Source organism: Sparus aurata, chromosome 9 (assembly GCF_900880675.1).
Source record: "Sparus aurata chromosome 9, fSpaAur1.1, whole genome shotgun sequence".
In the NCBI taxonomy this organism is placed as follows: domain Eukaryota; kingdom Metazoa; phylum Chordata; class Actinopteri; order Spariformes; family Sparidae; genus Sparus; species Sparus aurata.
Genome location: NC_044195.1, coordinates 14,024,600 through 14,049,115, shown reverse-complemented (window position 1 = coordinate 14,049,115; position 24,516 = coordinate 14,024,600). Strand labels below are relative to the sequence as shown.

General features: G+C 41.8%; 1 protein-coding gene across 3 annotated transcripts in view; it reads left to right on the top strand.

Annotated features, from left to right (window-relative positions):
• mcf2lb (mcf.2 cell line derived transforming sequence-like b) overlaps positions 1-24,516 on the top strand; it is a 34,097-nt gene that overhangs the window by 5,633 nt on the left and 3,948 nt on the right. For 2 of the 3 annotated variants that reach the window (XM_030428826.1, XM_030428827.1), the window contains exons 2-27: positions 1,591-1,674; positions 4,350-4,464; positions 7,995-8,085; positions 11,891-12,010; positions 12,138-12,254; positions 13,282-13,431; positions 13,531-13,655; positions 14,980-15,094; positions 15,190-15,309; positions 16,296-16,487; positions 16,570-16,761; positions 16,925-17,084; positions 18,510-18,571; positions 18,666-18,751; positions 18,927-18,993; positions 19,081-19,196; positions 20,204-20,273; positions 20,363-20,455; positions 20,561-20,653; positions 20,770-20,895; positions 22,408-22,629; positions 22,718-22,810; positions 23,332-23,410; positions 23,574-23,643; positions 23,760-23,866; positions 24,094-24,186. In XM_030428826.1, the coding sequence (XP_030284686.1) occupies positions 1,591-1,674; positions 4,350-4,464; positions 7,995-8,085; positions 11,891-12,010; positions 12,138-12,254; positions 13,282-13,431; positions 13,531-13,655; positions 14,980-15,094; positions 15,190-15,309; positions 16,296-16,487; positions 16,570-16,761; positions 16,925-17,084; positions 18,510-18,571; positions 18,666-18,751; positions 18,927-18,993; positions 19,081-19,196; positions 20,204-20,273; positions 20,363-20,455; positions 20,561-20,653; positions 20,770-20,895; positions 22,408-22,629; positions 22,718-22,810; positions 23,332-23,410; positions 23,574-23,643; positions 23,760-23,866; positions 24,094-24,186 (2,958 nt within the window). Of the gene's footprint in view, positions 1-1,590; positions 1,675-4,349; positions 4,465-7,994; positions 8,086-11,890; positions 12,011-12,137; positions 12,255-13,281; positions 13,432-13,530; positions 13,656-14,979; positions 15,095-15,189; positions 15,310-16,295; positions 16,488-16,569; positions 16,762-16,924; positions 17,085-18,509; positions 18,572-18,665; positions 18,752-18,926; positions 18,994-19,080; positions 19,197-20,203; positions 20,274-20,362; positions 20,456-20,560; positions 20,654-20,769; positions 20,896-22,407; positions 22,630-22,717; positions 22,811-23,331; positions 23,411-23,573; positions 23,644-23,759; positions 23,867-24,039; positions 24,187-24,516 lie in introns of all 3 variants that reach the window. The other variant, XM_030428824.1, reaches the window with a different exon arrangement.

Sequence of the window (24,516 nt, the reverse complement as noted above, 5' to 3'; positions counted from 1 at the left end):
CGGCTTTTTAAAACAAGCATCTGCTTAGTTTAATGAAACATGATGAAGCAGCACAAATGTCAGAGATCTTGTTTTCTCCTGGGACAGAAGTAGAAGATGATGTGCGTGTTGGGTTTATTTTGGTTGTGGGTGGCTGCAGGAATCCAGTGAAATAAGAGCAAGGCATTTCAAATGTTTATTTTTCTGTGAGGATGAATAACTCCATAGAGATGCCACCAATGTAAACTGACACATTTTTACAACAGTGGACGGTACGGTGAATCTGTACCCACCTTGTGAAGTGTGAAATACCAGGATGTGTACTTTCTGAGCTGATGTAAACATGGAGGAGTAACATTACAATCCCGCAGCAGACGAGCTGCACTTTGCCAACTGTTCCCGTATTGATCTGTTTTGCTGTTTTGCCACACAGCTCTCATTTTCAGGCTGAACCGTGGTTTGGTTTTCATTCGACAGGGGCAATATTGAAAAGTTCCTTGAATAAAAAAATCAATGCCTACGTTGTGTATTGGAGGGAGACTGTGTATGTTAAGTGCATATTCATGAGGCCCAGCAGCTGGCAGACACAGCTGTGTTTCAGTATAACAGACTTCTCAGAGTTAATATCTGTGATTTGTCTGACGGCTACACAATGTGGATATACTTGTTGTAATGATGGTGATGAACATGTAATGATCACTAACGGTAAAAAGCCGTCTGGCCAAAACGTGACTGGCTAGACGTCTTATGCCCCCCTCCCCTCTGTCACCCAAACCTGCAGTTTGATCCCTGGTATAACCTGCATCTCCATCTCGCTCTGTTGGAGTAATGGACCTTAAAGCTGATTATTTTAATCCTTATAATGAAGGGTGTGCAGGGGGGGTGGAGAGGGGCTGAAGGTAGAGCGAGGAGACCTGCAATAACTTTTAACATTGGTTGGTTGTGTGTGGGAAGTGGCACCTATGTTATAACAACCCAAAAGCCAGTGTAAATATTGGTAATGTAACCATTGCAAAATCACAGATATATTGTGACTCTGCATTTCTTTGTGTTCAATTTTGAAATGTTATGTTGTGACACACTGCACTTATGCTTTGATTAGGGTCAGGCAGTGATCATGATTTGTCTTAAAATGCCTGTTTTGGTTGCCACAAAGATGGCGGAAGATGTGTAGACTTTCTGTCAATAATATATGTTTTGCCCCGAGGGCTCCTTAACATTATTTGGATGTGTCACGCTTACAAATATTGACACGCTGTGGATCCTTGTCAAAAGGATCCACTGGTTTCACACTTACAGGTGTTGAAAGACTGAAAGTCTGACTGTGGTCACTGGATTACCAGACTGTGGTGGTAACTCCAGCAACTCCCAAAATTAAAAGCAGGTCATAAACATGTGATGTGAACAATATATGGCAATATAACCTGTACAACTGTAAACGTATCAGTGGTTTGCTGAAATATTAACTGCCAACATATTTATCATGGCGACTGGGCTGGTTGTAAACATGGCAAATAAGGGAACTTGATAACTACGGAGCTGAGGCTCCTCTATTACTGTATATCTTCAACTCTAACGTCACTAATATTTGTGTTTCTGCCTTTTCTCCAGATGAGATCATGCAGCTGGACAGCAGTCCCCTCCGGGCTGCTGACATCACCCCTGATCTCAAGAGGAAGTTTGCCTTTCTCTCAGGTGACACTTCTATTTTTTTCTGTCTGTCTGTGTCTCTTTTTTCTCTTGAGTCCATTCTTCTGCTGTCTGTCACTTTGTGACAGCATGTTTCCAGGATAGTGTCTGTCGCTGTGTGACACTTCCTTTTTTTAATCTCCTGGCCTTTCTTGTTGCTCGACGCCCCTCCTCTTCCTTTGCCACATCGTTTTCCATCAGAATTTTAGCTGAGGTGCACTTTCATTATTCAGCTGTAGATGCTAGAGAGGCTCTGCTAAATTTTTAAAATAACAGAATTTGTATTTTGCAAGCTGAACTACAGCTCCCTCGCCCTGTAAGTGCTCTTAAATAGAAAACGCAATAAAGAGCTGAAGAGGAAAGTGCTTCGTGTTTTTTCACAGCTCTGAGGTACATCAGGTGTGTCTGTCTGTTTGGGGATTTATGTTTCTGTTTTGTGTTAAGTGTATCTCTTGACTCAATTCAACAGCTGTGTGTCCTGTTTATCTCTTCATCAATACACTGCTAATCATCCGTCTCATCTCTGCCCTCCGAGGAATCATCTATAGTTTAACTCTTCCACCTGACATTTAAACAGTTGATACAAACTGTTTCCCCCTGGCAGTTATTAGTGCAATGCAAATGTAGCCTCCCTCCTTCCTCTTCACTGTTATAGGTCCTGATACCCACTTCCTTGTTGCTTTTGTAACCTTATTTGTGTTTCATTTACTTCCCGTCTACATTCCCCGTTTACCATAAATGTGTTTTTATCTCCACAAATGTCTTTTCATCATGTGTGAGGCCTCTTTCCGCAAGATATTTCCAGATATCTGTGACATCTATTATTCATCCATCAGAGGACTGTAAGAGCTGTCTGCTCTGTGTGTCAGTGGTGACCTTGTGGCGGCAGCAGAGTTAGGAACCATTTTGCAGACAAAGATCGGAGCAGACGTCGAAACCATGACCATGCACTTGCTGTTGCTATAGTGATGAGAGAAGAAAAGGCGGACAGATTGATATTCCACTCGCATGCACTGACAGAGCAGCTGTTCCACACAGGGAGTGTGTGCGTGTGTGCTCGTGTGTGTGTGTGTGTGTGTGTAAGAGATGAGATTGAATGCGTCAGTGTCAACACCAAACATTGTGTGCAAACATGGCAGAGGTGATGTGCTTTACCTCCGTCTCTCATCAGTTTTTAATATCAGTTTTTTTAATTCCATCTTGAATAGTCGTGTGATCCACTGTTGTCTGTCTGTCTGTCTGTCTGAGCATCTTTCAGTGGTTTGAGGTGGGCAGAGCTGTGTCTTTAAAAGGTGATGTCACAAACTTCAGTGCACCAATCAGGATTTGACAATATTTAAAGTGGAATCTAAAGACGGTTGCTAAGCCACCGTCCATTACATCTGATGAGTTATATTAAAGTTACTAATAAAGTTAAACCCTGTGTTTTCGGTGGTTGCCGTGGTCACATGGTGAACCTGAGAGGCAATACAGACAGCAGAGGGTAAAAAGGCCATGCAAGTTCTTTAGAGCAGTAGCCATCTCCTCTTTGAATGATGATGTGGCCTCACACAGTCCAGAGGAAGCAGATTAGCTGAATTTGTGTAGAATGAAATAAAACATTTAAAATAGTTACGGATGACATTCTTTCCAAACATCATCTTTGACTGTTGCTTCCTTAGTCATGAACCAAAGACAGACACACAAGATCGGAACATTTAAAAACATAACGTAACATCTGTGGTTAGTTGGGCTGTGCAATTCAATCAACTGCTAAAACTTATCAGGTGCTTTATTCTTCCCTTTTCCAACAGATTGAAACATTTCTTATGTTATTCAAAATAAGCAATTTATCTGTATTGGGAAAAACCTGTTATGACAAACCACTTATTTATTCAGATCTTCATTAGCCACTGTCGAGGCAGATGCTATTTTTTCTTGGGTCCACACTAGTTAATATTTACATCATGAGACACAATTATCAAAAGGGAACAAAATGAATACAGCAAACAACAGCAACAAATAATAATTCACAACAATACAACTACTAATGACAACAACAATGACAACAGTACCCACATTATGTCATTAAAATGGTGGTCATTAAAACATTCGAGCTTGAAAAGCACAGAAAAGTACAGAAAAATATATATTATTTTGGTCATATGGTCAGATGTTATGCAGAAAAACCTGTTGTATTTGGGCTGGTGTTCTGTTCCATTACATATTTTTAGAACTCTTTTTAAAAACAGTTTTACAAGTTACATGTGTGTTGGCTGATGTTAAACTATTTAATATGAATCCAATATGAATCGACTGACTTCTTTGTTTTTTTTTATTTGTTTTGTAAAATGGAGGATCATGAGACTTTATCATTTGTTATGGCAGATAATCAGACCCTGTTCTGCTCAGCCTCCAGTCATCAGACCTTCAGCTTTAACATCAGTGCCCCCGTGTGGCCACAGCGTCGTCCTCCTCAGAACTCAATTCCTTAATTCTAACTGTAATAAATCAAACTGTTTTTCTTGTCAAATTGATTGGCAGTGACATCATGACAGCTATGCTTAGTTTAAATTGTTATGTCTCTGCTCTATTTATTACACTGTGCTTTATTTTGAGAGAGATTTACACAAAGACACATTTCTTGCCTACTTCCTGAATATTCATGTGTGTAAATGTTTCTCTTTCATTCTGTTTTCTAGGAGGTCGAGGAGACAGTGGCAGCCCCATCATTGTGTTCCCTGAGTTCCCTGCGTTTGGAGAGATCACGGACACAACATTTCACAACGTGCTTACCTACCTGACCAGTGTTCCCAGGTAAAGTTCACCAGCCGGTGTCACACACACACACCCACACACACACACACACACAAATCTGAGATTGTTCCATATTGTTTATACCAACTTTCTTAACCCTTGTATCACCACTGGTTTACATCTTCTTGGGTCTTCTTCCATAGTCCAAAAATAAGTATTAATTATAAGTTAATTAGACAGATGAGAGAGTGTTTAAAAAAAAATAAAAAATGTCCTACTGCATGTCCTATAACCCTTTTCCTTGATGTCAAGAGGTCAAGGAAAGATGTGAAGGAGAATTCAGAGCTTGGGCCACATAATACAAGAGAAGCATTGAAGCCCCTTTCCATAGCATTTGAAATAATTCAACCAGCTCTTATAATGCCACTTAGACCCTTCATGGTCGTTTCCATCAGCGAGGAACCTTCCTAAGCAAAAAAAGACTATTCAACGACATCCTCAGTCTGCGAAGGCGCCTCCCTGCTTTGTGTATAAAGTCTGCCAGTAGGTGGCAGTGGACATTTAAACACAGTCTCACTGCATGAAGGTGTAGGCAGCAGAAGATTTGTGCAGTGGATGAGACGCTCATTGTATTGCATGGAAATCTGTAAGGGCAGAATGTTGTAATTTCATTATTAATAAGATAGCCAATTACTAACCCTGGGTCTTATCAGGCTGCTGAAGACAGTCTTTGTATACATGGATAGACCACATGAGACGACGGGGGGAGGGGAAATGTACCAAACTATCTCTTTCTCTACCTATTCCTCAGAAAAAAAACAAAATAAAACCTCCTGTTCCATTTGCTTGTACATTTTTTTTACTTTTTTCTCTGGTTACGATTAGTCTGTCAGTGTCTTGATTTAGCTCTCCCCCTGGCTGTCCCAGCCTTCCTTCATTGTGTCTGGACCGGCAAAGTGAGTTAAAATAGAAATTGCAGTGACTCTGACTCTTGACTCTGAATAATGCATACAGACAGCTGAGCAGAGTTGTGCTCTGAAGTACGTGTGTGATGCATTCACATGATCTACATCTGTATCTGTAGGAAGGAACACATTAAAAGACCTTTAAAAATGCATCAGTATAGCATTCTTCTTGCCATATTTAACTTTTTGAACCATTAACTGAAGCTTTTTTTTTTCATTTTCTATCAGCAAAACCAAAATGTTTTTATATTTTTTTAAAGGATTCAACTTTTCAAATATTTCTTACTCAACCTCAGGAAAATTAGGATTTATTTTATTTGTATTTAAATCTAACCTGAAAGGCAGCTAACATTTGCATTCCTTATGAGTGTCTAAATGTACCTCCTTGACGTTGCCATCTGAAGGAGGGTCATCCTCAGGAGTGCCGTAGCGATAAGCCTCAAGCTGTTCTCAATATAGAGGCAGATGGCCGAAGCCACCTGAGGGAGCGAAACCCCCCCGACAGGGCACATACAGTCCACAGCCAGGGGCAAATATCCTACAGCTGGATTGTGACCTTGAACAGCTGCTAGTTTAAAACAAATATTTTCAAATCAATATTAATGACAGAAAAAAAAAAACCTTATCATGCCACACATGCTCGTTATCACAACATATGATAACTGTAAATCCCTCTCCCCTCTCTCTCTTTAAATCTCTCTTTGGCTTTGACAATCGCATGCACGTTTAATGTTACGGAGAGCTGACAGTAAAATCACCGAATTGAAACACATTCTGCGCTCATGGCTTCTTAATCTGTTTTCTAATTTGATATACCAGTGCTCTTAATTGCAGGCAGTGACTTTCTCTGCTCAGAGAGGGGGGTGGGGAAGGTGTAGCGGCATGTGTGTTGCTATGTCTGCATATGCGTTCATGCAGCAAATTTCCCTCATCTTTGCATCGCCATCAGGCAGAGCTTTTTCACAACTCACAGCTCTGACACTTTGTCCCGCGAAATCCAATTATTATGAGGACCCTCGAGTGGCAACAACACCACCAGACAACTGGTACAAACCCTATATACCAGCTATACAAAACCTAAGATTTGCAATGTTTGTTTGTACACGCAATATAACTTAAAACTAACTTTTCATTTAGAACCAAATGTTTTATTTATATTTTGCAGAAGATGAGTCCACATATGATATTGATTGGTTATTTGTGTAGTCATATTTTGTAGTGCACCTAATTAACTTTAGCATTTTTGTATACGTCAGTGAAAATGTGGCTTAACTGCAACTTAACACTCATATCCCAATATTTAAGACATATATTGTAGAAACATACAGTGGGGTGCAAGCAATAGCTCGTCATCTGACACACACAGCACACGGTTTCGTCGTCTCCCTCTCCTCTTCTCCTCTCAGCCTCAGGTGCTTTATGTTCCACCATAAACCAGCCTCTCATCTCAGCAGCCGTAAATGTCTTTAAGGCAGAAAAAAGCTCTTGTCCCGCTCCCCCGCTCTCCTCTTCCTCCTCCTTATCCTCCGCGGCTGAGATGTAAAGCAGTCTGTGCTATGAAAGCCCAAGTGGCTGTGAGAGTCTGTGTAGATGATTGAGTGCAGAGCCGAGAAGTGGGCATGTTGCAGGGAGAGAATGGGACGAGATGAAAGGGGGAAAAGGATGAGAAGTGCCGCCGTGAATGTAAACGTTACAGTGAGAGGAGGCAGAGAGGCAGACATGGATAAACTGTATTTTACTAATAAATGAAGCCCTCATGCTTACAGTGGCGTCTTCTTTGAGTCTGTCCCCTCCCCCCACATCTGTAAAGATCTGCTCACTGGCTGCCAAGCTGCTCATCACTCTGCAGCCGTCCTGTGATAGGAGAGTGTCTCTGCAGCTACCAGTGTCTCATTGGATGGCTGAAAGATGCAGGGCAGTGTGGTGGTAGGGGGGGGGGTGCCGGCTGGATGCTGTGGTGGTCTGAAACATTTGGCTCCCTCTCAGAACAGAACAGAAAGCTGGGATCTACCTCTGAGACGCATCCTCTTCTTTTGTGTTTTTATCATTGCTTCGAGGACTGCTCTTGTTCCAGCACCGAGAGTTTCAGATACTTGAGGATTACTTGGACGTTTGTGCATGAAAGGCTCTGAGGTGTTCACATGCACCTATGCCGTATAGGAGCATCATGTTGTCATTGCTTGGTGGTGGCGTGTAAACCATAAAGCCCTCCTCTCTCCTGGGACCGGAGAGGAGAGCGGAGGAGGGGGAGGCACAGGGAGAGAAGTGGGGGGCTGGATGGAGGCGGATGGCCAAGAAATCTGGAGGTACTTCACAGCGTCTCCTTTTACGGACTGGTGCAGCTGTCTGAGGAGATAAAGAGCAGCGTAACAAAACAAGGAGCTGTGAACACCCACTTAGGCTCTCTACTATCTTAGTCGGCACACTCGGAAGGAGAACTACATGTATGTTTTTGTGTTTTCCTGTCATGCTTGAATTCTTTTCTGTGGCTGTTAAGGGTCATTACATTGTCATACCGAGGTGGAATGAGGTGGAGGTTGATGTGATCGCCTCTTCTCACCACTCACTGTGCTATCAAATTGTAATCTTAATCTCATCACGCTCTTCTCTCTCTGTGTGTTCCAGTTTGTCCTCGACAGACGTGGGTTTCATCCTGGTCATCGATCGCCGGCAAGACCGATGGGCAGCCGTCAAGGGGACCCTGCTTCGCATCGCAGTAAGTTTATCTTTGTGTTCGCTTACTTCCTGTCTGCATTGTCTGTGTTTTGCGAGGCCTTGCACCCTCTTTCACCCACCCAGGGGGAGAGGAGGTGTGTCGGGGCCAGAGAGGAGAGGAGCTGGAAGCGTCCCCATCGCTCTCTCACAGCTCCAACTCTAATATCACAGCCACCCTGGGGGGGTTGAGGTTAATATGAGCCAACCCCATCCTTGAACTCTCTCCCATCACCATCACAGCCTGCCATGTGTTTCCATAGCTACAGGGACAAATAAAGAGTCACATGCCAAAAAAAAAAGAGAGAGAGGGAGTTGATGTTTCTTTTGTTTGCAGTAAATATCTCACTCATCATCTTGAATTTACACATCACAAATCACCAAAGTTAATGCAATTTGTTTTTTTGATTTTTGAATAAGGACTCTTTGCTGTGTTTCGGGAGGGAACAGCCTACAAACCTACTTAGTTTGAGTCATAGTTTTTGCTTTCCTGAAGCATAATCAGTTGCTGTGTGCTCATGCAGTAAGAGAATCAGTTACGTACACTGTGCCCTTCATTTGTTTGCCTACCATATCATTCATTGCTACACAATGGTCCTTCACACCTTTCTCTGAGACAGGGAGCTGATACTGATATAAAGGGAATGCAGATGTGGAACATCAAAAGTAATCAGGTTTCTGATTACATTTGCAGTCTTCTCCTGTGGGAATTGAAGAGCTTATCTTTTTTTCTCTGTCTCATGTTTTCTGTTGGGAAGTGATGAGGCACGTGTGCGTGGGGGAGAACCACCCCCACTACACGTCTCTCAGTATATTGCTTTTTTGGGCCGTTAACAGCACCACGATTCACTTACTGTTCTGGAAATGTTGGAAACAAAGGGACATTTGCATTTCTCAGATATCTTGTAGAAAGTGTTAATAATTGAATATGAAGCTTCAAGTTTCAAGTCGGGCATGACCTCACATCAGGGCGCTAAGCCAACGCAGAGAGGGATATACACCAAACGTCTGAGAGAGAGAGAGAGATGTATATCACCAGCCGGGGTCTCGAGAGACCTGGTAGACCACGTCGCTCATTTCAAATTAAATCAAGCTTTATTAATCCCACGAGGGAGACTTTTACAGACTGACAGGCTAGTAATAGGGGGCATTCACTCATCCCTGCAATCATGTCCTGTTTGGGCTGATTCAGCCAGGCTGCTAAATGGATGATGATGAAAGCGGGCTCTTGTCAAGCTGCTGCTGTATGTTTGTAGCGGAGGCTAGTTTATGTTGGGAGCTCGCTGTGTTGTACTCACTCAGCGAGGTTGTTCAGTCCGCGCGTACATGCATGACGGTGTGTGTGAGAGAGACAGTGAGCGGCGGATATTGAATGTTTACACTCTCTTTGTCTTCTTAGAGTGTCTGTGTATGTAAACACACTTGTTTGTGCATGTGCTTGTGTGAATGTGGGTCAGTGTGTTTCCTAGGAAAGCTCCCTGCTGCCATGCATGGCTGAGTGCGATCTGATGACAGACAGAAAGTGTGTTTTATAGACTGCTCCTAATTAAGTCAGCAGAGTTACTATCAGTCCCTGAAGCACCCCCTCCTCGCTTGTCATGTATCTGACTCTTCTTTGAGGCTTTGTGTGCATCAGTGTGTGTCTGTGTGTGTGTGTGTGTGTGTGTGTGTGTGTACATTTATCTCTCAGCCTACCACTGACAAAGAACAAAGAAGCAGCAGACCATGACCATGACTGCCAGCGACCACAGATCCAGGCTGCATGGTTGGGTGTTGCTGCCAGCTATAATATACCATTTCAAAGCTGGATGTATCGTACAGTGAGGCAGCTGTCAGAGCCCGTGGAAGGGTTAGAGCTCATTGATTCTTACTGAACATGTAAATGTGTGGTTAAGAATATCTAGTTTTATCTTTAATAACAAATTATATTCTGAAACAACACTGTATTTTTTAGGAAACATTGCTGATATACTCAGTCAGTCAGATAGTGTAGTAGTGAGTCAGAGACTATTTTCAGCTGCACACGTGGTGTAGTGGTGAGGCTACCTGGTTGATTTTGTCAGCAGGATGGTGTATACAGGATGAACGACGATGGTTGTGTTAATCACCATGAACGAACATATCACCCAGTGCAACAATGTGGCTCGTTAATGCATTTTTAACAGTTTTGGGACATCACAGATCTATATGACACAGAGGGATACGATACAGTGATTTGGTTACACAGGAAATAATCATAGTCAAGATCATATAAAATTAGGTTTACATTTCTTTTAGTTTTTTATGGGATTTATTGACACAAGAGAAAGTATGAACTGTTAGGAGGTCAGTTTCTGTACAACTTGTTAAAAATCCTTAAAGGGTAAGTACACAAATTTTACACATTATAGTGTGTTTATGTCTTGGGGATTACTACTGTATATGTAAAACAAGTAGTATGAAGCCTTTCATGGCTCAAAAAAAAAACTGCATGTACTCTGACAAATTGCCTCAAGTGATGTCACTCAGTGGCTAAATTGCATTGTGGGTCATGTCGGCGCCTGGTTTTGAAAAGCAGGAGACTTTTCTAACACTGCTTGACTTATTATGGACTGCATGTACAAATGAGGAAATCTAATACAGCAGAACGAGAGACATCAACGTTTGATTCAACAAATTATTCTTCCTTCTTAAAACCTGGTGCCTACATTACCCACAATACAGCCACTGATGACATCACTGGAGGCAGTTCATCAGATTACATGCAGCTTCCTCTGGAGCCACAAAAGGTTTTATAGTATTTTTTTCACATATGCAGTAGCACTCGCCATGACCTGTAAGCACACTTTAATATGTAAAATTAATAGAGTTACCCTTAAATCAAAAATACACAGAATATAATCGCTCTTTTCTGTATGCTAGCAACCTCTACCATGTTATAAAAACATTAGCATGTCCCACAATAACTTCCACTGCTCCAGGTGGGTAGCGACCCTTTCCACAGTGCTCCTCCTGGTTTTGGCAGGTCAGCAAGGACAAACGCCAAATTGATTAATTAATTCCATTAACAGAGCCCGTTCAACGTGGTTTTTCAATAACGACATATCCATTGTCATTTCTGCTTAGACCAGCATTCCCCAACTCACTCGGGGAAGGCCAGCCTATCAGGCGAGCCGTCCATTTAGGTCATTAGCTGATTAAAGCTGCATTAACCATCCCACTGCCTCTGGAGGGGAGATCAGTGTCTGCCCTCCACCAGCCATCACCCAGCAGCTTTCACAGCAGTGCTTAGCCTGTCAGTGGGTGTCAATCATGACATTTTAATTGGCATTTAATCGGTTCTATTGGCTGAGCTACACAGCGTGACGCGATAAATAGTAGGAGGATTATTATTACGGATTTTGCTCAGTCAGGATGTCTTTGCTTTATGCTGAGTTTGTTTGTAAGTGAGGGAAGAATTCTTTGTCCCATATTAACAAATGCATGAGGTCTCAGCTATTACAGCTGGGTGAAGAAAATCCTGAATACATTCACTTGGAAGTGACTTCTTTTACCTCATTATTCATTTGGAAGAATCTCGGAGGACATGAAGATTAATGTCCCTGCCACAGGACAGTGCCCCACATCCCCCACATGTTTCCATTTTCCTGTACTCTCTATGAATGTGTTGGAGCCAGAGTTTTCACATGAGACGCATAAAGGGAGGGGATAATATGTAGGAAGTGCAGAACAGAACATGTTCCGCTCAAGCGTGATGTATAATGGAGTCAGGTTGGAGGAGGATGCTGCCTGCCCTGTTGTGATGGTCTCCATCTGCTCTCTCCCGTCAGGGCTCCTTCCCAGGGAACCTCCAGCTGGTTCTGGTTCTGAGGCCGACCACCCTCCTGCAGCGCACACTCTCTGACATCCTCTTCAAGTTCAACAAGGATGAGTTCAAGATGAAGGTGCCGGTGCGTACAGTCGTTATTACCTCTGGAAACCTTGACGTGTGTTCAACTTGATGAAGGAAGAAGATATCAATAAAATGCAAATAACATGCTGGTTGATTATAAAGACATGTGCACGTAATTGTTTCAGGTGATTATGCTGAGCTCAATAACGGAACTGCACACCTACATCGACCGCAGCCAGCTGACTCAGGAGCTCGGGGGAACGCAGGAGTACTGCCATGAGAAGTGGATCTCTCACCGCACTGTACGTACACTGAACACACCACGTCACGTAGAACATAACACTGTCCCGCACGGCCGTTACAAGATGCTTTATGAGTAATATAAGCAATTACACACACTGAAGTACACCCCTCAATCTTTTTTAGTAGGAACAAAATTAGACAGGGAAAATGAAAAGCATAGTGGTCATTTGTCAAAAAATCTGAATCAAACGTGAATCAGGCTTGAATTTGGGGCCGACTAACACACCACAGATATCTGTTGGTCTCAGGAAAAAGAAGTTCATTGTCCGCACTAAGCTTCTTCATTTCATATGGTTTAGTTCTCCAAAAACAAGTGAGCAAACAGAAGCAGGAAGAAATAACATTCAGTTGCTTTCTCCTCCTATACCTGCCCAAGGAGCCTACAAAAAGAATGAAGCATCACTACTTCACTGAATTTTGCTTTGGAACCAGACTGTGGTGTCAGCTATATTGAAGTCTATGGGAGATGCATGAAGAAACACACTAAAAACCAAGATGTCCACGCTGTTTGACTTCTGATGAGGCAATGCCTCCAGCAAATGAAAGAACTCACTTCAGGGAGTAGGTTAACCACTGATTTGTTTAATCAACACGTTGTTCATCACTCAGTTTTGTTTGGGAAAAGTTCCTGTTAACAATAGAACTGCAGTCTCATCAGCAGAAATAGGTGTGACCCGCTCCATTTGGTCACAATGTTATCAGCCCCGTCAATCATTTGGAAAAACATAGTCGTGGTTAACCTACTCTCTGAAGTGTGCCCTTCCATTTCCAATAGGTTTATTTGCAATAATCAAGCTACACTTAGCTTGCAGTGTCTTGCGTATATATGTCAACATAGTGTAATTAAAGGTAATAAATGGTATTGATATCATCAAATAATGGCCACTGCTACGCTACACAAAGTGTTTTGTTAAGTAAAATCCAGAAAAGCACAACAGCAATGAAATATGCAGCCAATAAAAAGTGACCAGACTTGACTCATGCGTGAGCACGCTGACGGTCTTTGTTGTGTCTTGTGTACGTCAGGCTATTGAAGGCTTTGCACTGATGGTAAAGAAAACAGCACAGACCCTGCAGTCGTTCGGGACCGAGCTGGCTGAAACTGAACTCCCCAATGAGATCCAGGCCACAACCCTCCTGCTGAGCACACACACCGACAAGAAAGACAAAATGAAGGTAATACACATGCACTACATACATGACTCCTTTGTGTACTGTGTATCAAGTATGTACATTTGTTATGTATTTGGATGAAATGACTTTGTCCGTGTTCAGGAGGGTCTGCTGGTGGCTCTGGGTCAGGGCAGCAGGCTGCTGGAGAGCATCAACGAGCCCGTCGTGAGAGACCCAGACCACAACATGAACCAGGATGAGCTGGAGAACCTGGCGACAGTGCAGAGGTGAGAACAAATACAAGACGATATGACTGCAGGATACCTACCAAACACCAGACTGTGTTATAATTCTCCAGAGGAAAAATAAATCATTAGCATAAACAGATGGAGGTGATAACGATTCAGATGTTCAACACATCTGTTTTTTTTAATTTTTCACAAAACACACAGGTCTCAAGCCTGAATCACTAGCACATATGAATCATTGATGAATATAAATACTTACTCGGATATGTGAAAACAAAACAAAACAAAACAAAAAGTTAAATTATGATCAACTTATAATGATTGTTGTTATGATAACACAATATTCTGTGAGCTGTTGATGCTTAAATGATAAGCTGTCAAAACCAGTTGTAGTGACTCTGTGTCATTATTCAGAAACTGAATAAAAAGCAGTTTTTCAATCATCTTGTGTGTAAAGCTGAAAGAAAATTGTACTTCTATTTTGTCATTTACCGGGCGTATTGCTAACCATTTATTAAGCAAATGCATCCCACAGTTTCAGTTTAAAACTTCAGTGTGAATGTTTGGTTACTTGGAATTTATTTTGGTTTTCTATCATTGTTACTGAACATATTTTTTTCTGTTTGATGTAGAAATGCAACATTTGCTGCAGAATCTGTCAAGACATGTGGCTACACAAGACAAATTAAAATTCTTGCTTTCTCATATTTATCCTGCCCTAATTGATTGACAAATTTGATTTAAGAATATCACAAAAATAACTTAAAATCAGATTTGCACTGGAGCAAAGCACATTTGATAGAGATCTTTGTATAGTGTTTGAGACAAAGTCATTTCTGTCATACCGTATCTAGTCACGAGTCACACAGGGTTTTTATACTTACATAGCCAGATATTTAAGATACCTGCTGTAGTCATTTCATAATAAGTCGAGTAGCAGCGCTGGGCTGATGATACATATTAGTGCTGTCACTGATGTTTATCACATTTCACAGCCTCTCAATTTGCACTTATTGACTCATGTAACAAAAATGAAAGCCAGCAGCTTGTTTTTATGAGTTGACGATGATGGCAGGTGATTTGTTCACGGCTGTCTGAGCTCTGCCATCAGTGTATTTTAAATAAAAGTTGGCACGGCAGTGTGTTTTGGGGTAAGTCAATGCGGTATTTTAAGCAACACTGAGGGCACTGATTCCGATGTCAACAGACATTAACTCTACTTCAGATGCACACAAAGAAAAAAATATTCAAATAACTGAGGCTGCATTTTCTACTCTATCCATTCTTCCATCCACCGCTTTCCGTCTACTCATCTGTCTGTTTTGAACAATCCATCTCCGTCTCTTCTCTGCTCCTCTGTCAGACTGCTGTCTCAGCTGGACGAGACAGAGAGGGCCTTCGATGAGTTCTGGGTGAGACATCAGACCAAACTGGAGCAGTGTCTCCAACTGCGCCACTTTGAGCACAACTACAGAGAGGTGAGCCGGAGCCTGTTAGCTCAGGTGGAATCATCCACGTGATCGTCTTTTTTTTTCTTTTTACTTGAAAACTGACTGTGCTGTTTCTGCTTCAGGTGAGGGCTCTGCTGGATCAGGTGTCTGAGAAACTTGCGACCTTCTCTGAGGTGGGAATCAGCCCGGCCCACGCTGACCATATCTTCTGTGAGCTCACCACCTATGAGGAGAGAGTCTGTGTAAGTAATACCCAACCCCTCACAATTAAAGCTCTGTCTAACCGCAGCGTGAATACATGAATAATATCTTTACAGTGTGGGTGTGTTGTATTCTCATTACATATTGTTTCCTGAATAACTAATCACAGTTATAAACAACTAGTTTGTAATAATGTTGTGTTTAAATTGTGTCCCAGTTGATTAATGTGTCTGATAATAGTGAATATCATAATCACAGCTTCAATATATATGAAACCTTTCTTTATTTTAATGAAAGTTTGATCAGTCTAAATCACTAACAAAATGTCACGTCTATTCTGGATCTGCAGCAAAATACACATTTCTCCATGATCTGATATCTTTGAATAATTCAAACTTTGACTTACTTGTACATCCATTTGAAAGAGTCAGAATTGTTAAGTGTGTCCGTGGATGTGTGGCTTGTATTGCAACTTGTTACTGACCATTTTTTTGTTTTGTAGCAATTTAATATCGGTCTTAGCCAGCCCCCCCATTAAAAAGCATTGTATAACCTCATATTTATCTAATAGCTAAATCATGTTGATTGGCTGATGGTGGTCATGATTTGGGGCTAATAAATTACATCCTGTCTTGTAATAATAGGGATCTGTACAAGGATAATTTATTGTCAAACATTATAACTCACACAAACATTACAGCGTGGCTATTTAAATGTAACATGTTGATATACAGCACCACCTGTGGGCAACATGCTTTCAAATTGTGCAGGATCTCTCAGAGTTGACAGTTGGCAGCTGTTGCAGATGGACACTGTATTCAAAAGTTATGTTAGATTCAACAAGTAAAGGAAAACTTTAAATATTGCATAACAAAAATTTTCAGATCATTTTTATTTATTTATTTATTTAGTTTTTTTTCCAGATTTGCTTCATACTTTAATTGGGGGTGTGTACTATAATGAACAATAGTTTTTGGGGAAGACTGGTGGTATTGACTAATACTTATCACCCTCCTCTGGCCCACAGGAGGTGCTGGACAGAGCCTTGGTGTTGGCTTGTGAGGGCGATGAGCTGATCCAGAACTCGCACTACGCTGAAGACTCCATTCAGCCTAAATGCGGCGAGGTCAGAACGATCAGCGAGAATGTGAGCAGCAACCTGAGGGCCAAGAAGGACCAGCTGCTCAAAGCCATGGAGCTGCACCACTGTTTGGAGAAGGTAAGAAGGCAGCACACTCTCACAGTGTAGTTGTCTTGTCTGGTTTGCCGTTATGTGACCGGTTGTCTGCTGTCCTCCTCAGGCGTCGAAATGGGTCGATGATGGAATATACCTGCTGGCGTCTCAGCCAGTAGACAAGTGTTTATCACACGAAGGGGCAGAGTTAGCCCTGCAGGAGCTGGAGCGTTACCTGGATAACGCGGGCCAGAACCAACTCACGGACCTCAGTGCCATCTGGACCGAATATGAGGCGGTGCTCAACCAGCAGTTCAGGGTAAGACGACCAAACAAAGAATTTTTTTTTTTACTGTAAAACTATCCCAAACAGCTGCCAGTACTATCAGCAATGGCCAAATGATAGAATGAGCACATTTATATTCATTTCAGCTAATACACTGACTTACATAACACTCCTGTGATCACTTCCGGTGCATCAGGACCAGGTGGAGAAGGTGTTCCAGAAGCAGACATCCATGCAGGAGATGTTTGAAAAGAGGCGGGTCAGCCTGAAGAAGCTAGCAGCAAAACAGACCAGGCCGGTGCAGCCGGTGGCCCCCAGACCTGAAGCCTTCATCAAATCCCCTCTCAGCTCGCCCGGTCAGTCTCCACACACCCACACCTGCACCATTTAGCTCGCACAATGCAGAGCCTATTCACTCTCTTCTCAAGGCTTTTATGCTCTTCATTCTTTTCACAACCCTAACGCTATTTACGCTGTGTGAAGGCCTCAAACTAACATTATCAGACTCTACATTTAGACTCCGTTCTCCACAGCACTCAGACACTTTATTGAGTGGATGAATAAAGTGGCTCACTTGTGGTTTATACTTTATATATCCTGTAAAAGATGTAACACAAAAGCATTCATGAGGACTTTTATCACGGTCTGCCCTGTCTCTTTAATCATGAAATTCTTTGCATATCTCTGACCTTCTTTAGGGCACCATTTACATTTTCAGGCGATAAACATATATTTACTTGGACCAATAAGTGGTACTCTTTCCACACTTTTCTCATTTGTTCTGAAAATAAATGCATCCTACATGCTGAAAGCTGTTGTGTCTGCTGTCTAACAAAGCGGCAGATTTTTTTATTATTTCGATATATATCAGAACAACAAAGGCACTGCTGAAACAAGGTTTTTACTGAAAGATAATATGTGTTAAATATCTACATTAAAAGCTCTGAAAAAACTAGACTATTGTTCTAGATTGAGTTCTTACATCATACCATATGTTGCCAACAATGTTTAAACCTACAGAAATTGGTCATTTTGTTTAAGGTAATGGTTTGGTCACCTGCCACTGCAGCGTCCGGGGAAACATCAGATGATACGTCAGAGAGTGAGAAAGGAAGGAAGTCAGCATATAAAACTTTATTACATTACCTCGTCCGTGAGCCTGATTTCACATCAGACAAGTTTTCATTATTTAACAATGAAGACAACAACTACCACATTTCCATGCTACCACGCGACATCATCAAACTGCGTCTTTTGGTTTGTTTTGATTGAGAGACCCCTAGTGGCAGAACATTCATGCAGTGCATTTAATCTTGCACCCACAGCTGTGAACAAATAGTGAAAAAAAACCTCAGGGTGAGTTCACAACATTATTTACCGTAAAAAGACATCAATCAACAGCTTCAAACTGGGAAATAATCACTATGTTGTTTGGTGCAGGTACAAAATTAGAGTCATTAAGGACTGGATTGATTAAGTTGAGTTTTAATCATTCCCTTACACCTGTTTGCACACACATATAGTCTAATTCTAGGGTATATACAGTTAATTTAAACAACAATACTTGAGGTTTATCAAAAATGCTTAAATACATAGTTATCATACACTTTACATGCAGCCTATACTTGTACTATCAAGCATGTGATACCTAAAATATTATGTTGGAATGATGACCAACCAAAACTTGCAGAGATAATCTACCTCTCCTGAAATCAGTATATGGAAGCAGCAGCTCACCATGGCCTCGCCCTGGATTTATCCTCTTTATTTTTCCTCCACAGCACACAGAGTCCAGCAGGAGAAAAACTGCTCAGAGACAGACTCTGGGAACAACTGTGACAAAGTGAGTGGAGTATACATGTTGTCTGTGCACTTGTTCTCCAAAGGTTTGTATTCGTGTGTCTCTTATCGGGCGGTTGGGTTATTATTTTTCTCAGGGAAACGGCCAACTGCAAAACGGAGACAGTAACAGCAGACATGCCTCTCTGTCGGAGGAGGAGGAGAACCTGGCGGTGCTCAGGAGGTGAGGGATCAGCCGTCGCTCTTTCATCTCTAATCAAATTACACGGCAGATGGACTGTGTGAAAACACTTATCTCATTATCTATGGAGCTGTGGAGCTATCTTTTTCCTGAGCGTGCCTGCCCCAAATCCTCCATCTGATCTCTCTTTTCACCTCTGTTCTCTATCTGCCTGCAGGCACGTGATGAACGAGCTGCTGGAAACTGAGAGGGCCTATGTTGAGGAGCTGCTCTGCGTATTGCAGGTGCTTCTTCACTCCTCAGACTGTTTAATCCTTTCTGTCTTTCACTCGAGCCCGGAATTTCACGTTCCGTTTTTCGTGTTTTCACAGGGGTATGCCTCTGAGATGGATAATCCGGCCATGGTTCACCTCATCCCTGCTCCTCTGCAGAACAAGAAGGAGGTTCTGTTTGGCAACATGCCAGAAATCTACCACTTCCACAAGAGGTGAAGGAGCGCCATCTGCCTGTCACTGATGATATCATTTCACATGTTGTTGTTCGCCTCACTGGTGCCCTTATAGCAGAGAAAAACATGATGTGGCACCAGATAGGCAGGGTCAGATTACTTTGAAATGCTGGCCGCTACTGAATACAAATACGTGGCGATTTTCGTTGCACAATCCATTGGATTACAAAAAGTGTAATCAAATCTGAATACTTTTGAAAATATTGCACTTTATAATGAAAATGTACACTGCCACAGAAATATGAGTTCCACAAATATTGCTTAGGCACAAGTTGACTGCGTGTATTATACAACGTGGGGTAGGCTGTTTCTGTGGTGAGATCAGAAGTCGAGGTCTTTGCAGATAAAAGCAACTGTATTTCTTTGACTTTTTTTTGAATTAACACAGTTGCTGCCACGATTTTCAATAGGTTAGGGTGGAAAAACCCAGGATGTAAGAATATAAGATCCTCCTGTGGACCGCAATAAAAACACTCAGGATAAGCTGATTGTGGTAAAATTCCATAATCAGGAGAATCGTGAATATTGTTAGAAAAGCTGTCAAGCTCGATAGCATATGGTTTTATATTGATTTCCTGATTTATTTTGCATTGCTACAAGGAGAACCTGCATCTTCCCAGTCATTCCAAAATCCTAAACCTGTCACCATGGCTGAAGTTTTGACTTGCCCATTATATCAAAATAAAAATGTAACTCTAATCTAATGACACATTTTGAAAATGTAATCTGGGCTAATTATAGTTGATTCATGCAGGAAAATGATCTGGCCTCGACAGGCCTCTAAATGGTTGAATAGTTCATAATTCCCTGTGTGTTTTTTATTACCAAGGTGCAGGAAATGCATCACTGCTGTCCCTTTCAGTATGCGGCTGGTGCTCCTTTTTGTGTCACTGGTTAGCCATCAAAGCTAATCAACATTTTAATTGATCATCATCTTCGTCCTTTTCTCTCATTCGTCATCATCGACCTGGTTTTGTTGTTTCCAGGACGTTTCTGAGGGAGCTGGAGCAGTACACCGACTGCCCGGAGTTGGTTGGAAAGTGTTTTCTAGAGAGGGTGAGTGAATCTATCAGCACATGTGTTTGATTCTGTCCGTGTCGATGAAGCGTTTTCTTGAATACAATTGTTTTTGCTGCATTTCTCAGATGACAGACCTGCAGATCTATGAGAAGTACTGTCACAACAAGCCTCGCTCTGAAAGCCTCTGGAGACAGTGCTCCGACTGCGCCTTCTTCCAGGTGAACAGGCGGCACCTTTACTGTCAGTGTTTAAGTAAATATTCTATAATATGTTAATTTAACACAATCTGTGCCTGTTTGTTTTGTTTTTTTTGTTTCCATCAGGAGTGTCAGAAGAAGTTGGAACATAAACTGGGTTTAGATTCCTATCTGCTGAAGCCGGTTCAGAGGATCACCAAGTATCAGCTGCTCCTGAAGGTACGGTGCTTTCTGCTGGCCGCAAATCAACCGGACTGTTAAACTGCCTTTTCAGAGCGATTTCTGCTCTTTAGACTTTGCTACGAGCTGCGTGTTTAATGTGTTTCTGACCACAGGAAATGCTGAAGTACAGTAAGACCTGTGAGGGGACCGACGACCTGCAGGAGGCGCTGACCTCCATCTTAGGCATCCTCAAGGCCGTGAATGACTCCATGCACCTCATCGCCATCACAGGATACGAGGTGAGACATTAACCTGGAGAGCAGACGCTTCATACAGGTCAATGACATGAAGTGATAGAATATGCAGATTTTTAGCAGTTGAACAAAAGCCACTCTGATCTGAAGTGAAGTGCGATGTCGTGAAAAAGCACGCTGGATTTCTGGCATGGTCGCGTTAGTCATCTAGACAAAGAAGAGTGGATAACAAAGAGGAAGACAGGGATATTAAGGCAGGGAAAAGGTAGGAGAATACACAAAGTATAACCAGGTCACAAGTGAATAAAAGAATACAACACAAACCCATATTTATACAAAATATAAAGTACCTTTGGTGTTTATCTATTGGCTCACTGCAGATTTCAGTTTTACAGTATTTTACAGTCTATTTCACATTAACCACTGCAGTTGTTCTATTGTGTAAATCTAAAGATAGAAAGACTCAGCAAATTAAATAACACAATGACAGACGACATGTTAGGTTGTTAAAAGTCATGTCACATGATAAAACCTGCACGCAGAGCATCTGACGTCATCTTTCAATTCTTTCAGGAGGTTACTGATTTTATATTCACACTATTATTCATATTATTATTATTATTGTTATAGCTTTATATATATATATTGTTACTGTTACTTCACATCCCTATGACGTCATCGTTATATTTTCTGTGTGTTGACTTTGTCTGCTCTATAAGTCTGCAAACATTTTAACTGTTTATTATTTGTTATGTTTCCACACTTAGGTGTATCAGTCCCTTAATTGCTGTTCGTGCTGATAGACAGAGAGGTTTTTTTAAGCATAACATCTGCTGTAGAGCTTCAACAAATAGTCGAATGATGGATTAGTTAAAAAAAAAACAACATGTTTTTAATCAAAAATGAAAGCGTGTGTTGGTTCCAGCTTCTAAGATTTGACAGTCAGGTGTTTTTCTTTGTGTGAGTGATTTTTGGACGAACAAGTCAGTGGAAGACGTCACCTTGGGCTGTGAGGGATTACACATTTTTTCGCTATTTTGTAGATAAAATGATTAATGGATTAACCGATAATGAAAATAATCATTAGTTACAGCCCTAATCTGCTGCGTGGGCGTAAATAGAATGAGGCACGGATTTAGAAAGCTGAGACTCTGTTGGAATTTCACAGTCACTTAATACGTGGCGGCTGGATGAGGATAAAGACGGAAAATAACGCGAGGACTTCGACAGAAGTTCGACAGATTCTGTGTCGTGCAGAAGAAAGTGCCTGTCTGGATGAGATAGACAGCCTGTATGTTTCATTAGGAGGAGCACATGTACTTGTGGCAGCTGCTTCCATGAAACACAGACACATTATTTAGAGAACAGACACATTTGGTCTGAATAGAGACACTCCAGATGGACGCTAGCGCAGAACACAGACTCAACAGGAAACACATGCATTAAACAAAATAGAAACTAAGTATGGATATTAAATCGAAGCCTCTACACTGTATTTTATAACGTGCGGTATATGGTGGATCTTATACCAGCATCTTCATCTCTCTTCTTTCTCAGGGTAATATGAGTGAGCTGGGGAAGCTGCTGATGCAGGGCTCGTTCAGCGTGTGGACGGAGCACAAGAAAGGTCACGCCAAGGTGAAGGATCTGGCCCGATTCAAGCCCATGCAGAGGCACCTCTTCCTCCACGAGAAGGCCCTGCTCTTCTGCAAGAGGAGGGAGGAGAACGGAGAGGGCTACGAGAAAGCTCCCTCATACAGCTTCAAACAGTCTCTGAATGTGAGCTTATAATGCCTCTTTACTAATCTTAGTTGTCGGTAAATGTGTAATGTATATAACGCTGTAACCCTGCCGTCTTCATGTCCAGATGAGTGCTGTCGGCATTACTGAGAATGCGAAGGGGGACAACAAGAAGTTTGAGATCTGGTGCAACTCCAGAGAGGAGGTCTACATTGTTCAGGTGCGTTAACACATGAAAATGAAAGGTGAATTCCTATGTGATCTGAGTAATAAGTGTTGTCGTTCTCACTTAATGCTGATTCCTGCGTGACCTGGCGCCATCTTCTTTCTATAGCTGTTAATTCATACTTTTAAATCTGAGGCTGAAAATGAACCCCGGCAAATGCAAAATGTACTGTTGTTTGTTTAACACCACAAGGGCAGGCTGCTATTAGACAAATCCAAATCCTTGTCAATAGAAATACATAATATATATAAGATATATTTGTCACCCATTTTAAGGGTTATGCCTTCAAGAACCAATGTGCTCGTCACTGACAGGATAGAAAACTTTGCTAACAAAAAGAAAAATGCAAGAGAAGCTTACGACTTATCATTTAAAGGATTAGTGTGTAGACTAAACTAAATTCTACACACTGGACCTTTAATTACAATGTATTGTATTTGAACAGCTGGTATACATATGGATCTACCTCCAGATAACAATGATAACAACCTGTTATATTTGTCAAACTCTTCCAGGCACCATCAGCTGAAGTAAAAACCACCTGGGTGAATGAGATCAGGAAGGTTCTGACAACCCAGCTGGAAGCGTGCAGAGGTACGGCGAGAGGATGTGCTCTAAAACTCATGTCTGAATACAATGTTCACACTAATCTGTTTTACCAGAAACTTTAACACTTATATTTTATTAGAATGGACTGTAAACACAAGTGTAATGTTGAGTTAAAGTGTTTCGAAACGATCGTATTGTGTCTGAGTAGCCAGCCAGCAGAGGGCACCAGATTCTGTTTTCCAGTTCCCTCCTGTCCCCAGCGGAGCAGTTAGTCTCAGGTGAGTCTGGACTCCACACCTCATTTATTCATTCATCTGTGGATAATCTGAAAAAAAAAAATAAATACTTCCAGCTTCATTTGAAGCTTACAAGTTCCACTTTTGTTCACCCACAGTCCCTTCAAGTCTGGTCAGAAGAGCTTTAAGAGGGGGGAGGAGAAGAAAGCTGAGCCCTGCAGCCCTGATGTCAACTCCTCTTCCTCACCAAAGCCAACAGGAAAAGGTGAGCGCAGTGACCACAGTCAGACAGATGACACTTCTCTGTTGTAACAACTCGTGTTTGCAGTTCATGGAAACTACACTTTTCATGTACCACCGATTGTTTAACCCATGTCTTGACATCTGTCTTTTTTCACTAACATCTACCCTTTTGTCCTCTTTTACACTTAACTTAAGTTCTTCCTTCCTTCCTCTTGTCTGTCCCGACTTCCTGCTTTCCCTCCGGGTCAGATGAGGCTGTGACAAGCCCTACCTCAGACAGAGCTGCTGTGGCTAAAAAGCGCTTTACCTTACAGGGCTTCAGTAACCTCAAAGCTCAGAAAGGTAACTGCAGGCCGCTGTCTGCCTCATACCCGACATGTCACATCATCTTCCACATTTGTGAAATTGTAAAAATTGTACTTACAGTCAGTTTAATTCAAAGAATTTAGAGGAATAGCATTTTTAGAAGTCTTCTGAGAGTCAGGTGAGAAGTCAGATATCAGTCTCAGGTCTGTATTGGGATGATAAGAGTCAATACCTCCCAATAAATCTATAATTTGTCATTTAAACACTTTTTTTTATGGATCAAACAAACCTAGTCTGTTTAGCAGTAGGCTATGTATCTTCTCATCTAACTCTATGCACGTAGGTTAAGCTAATAAGCATCATTGT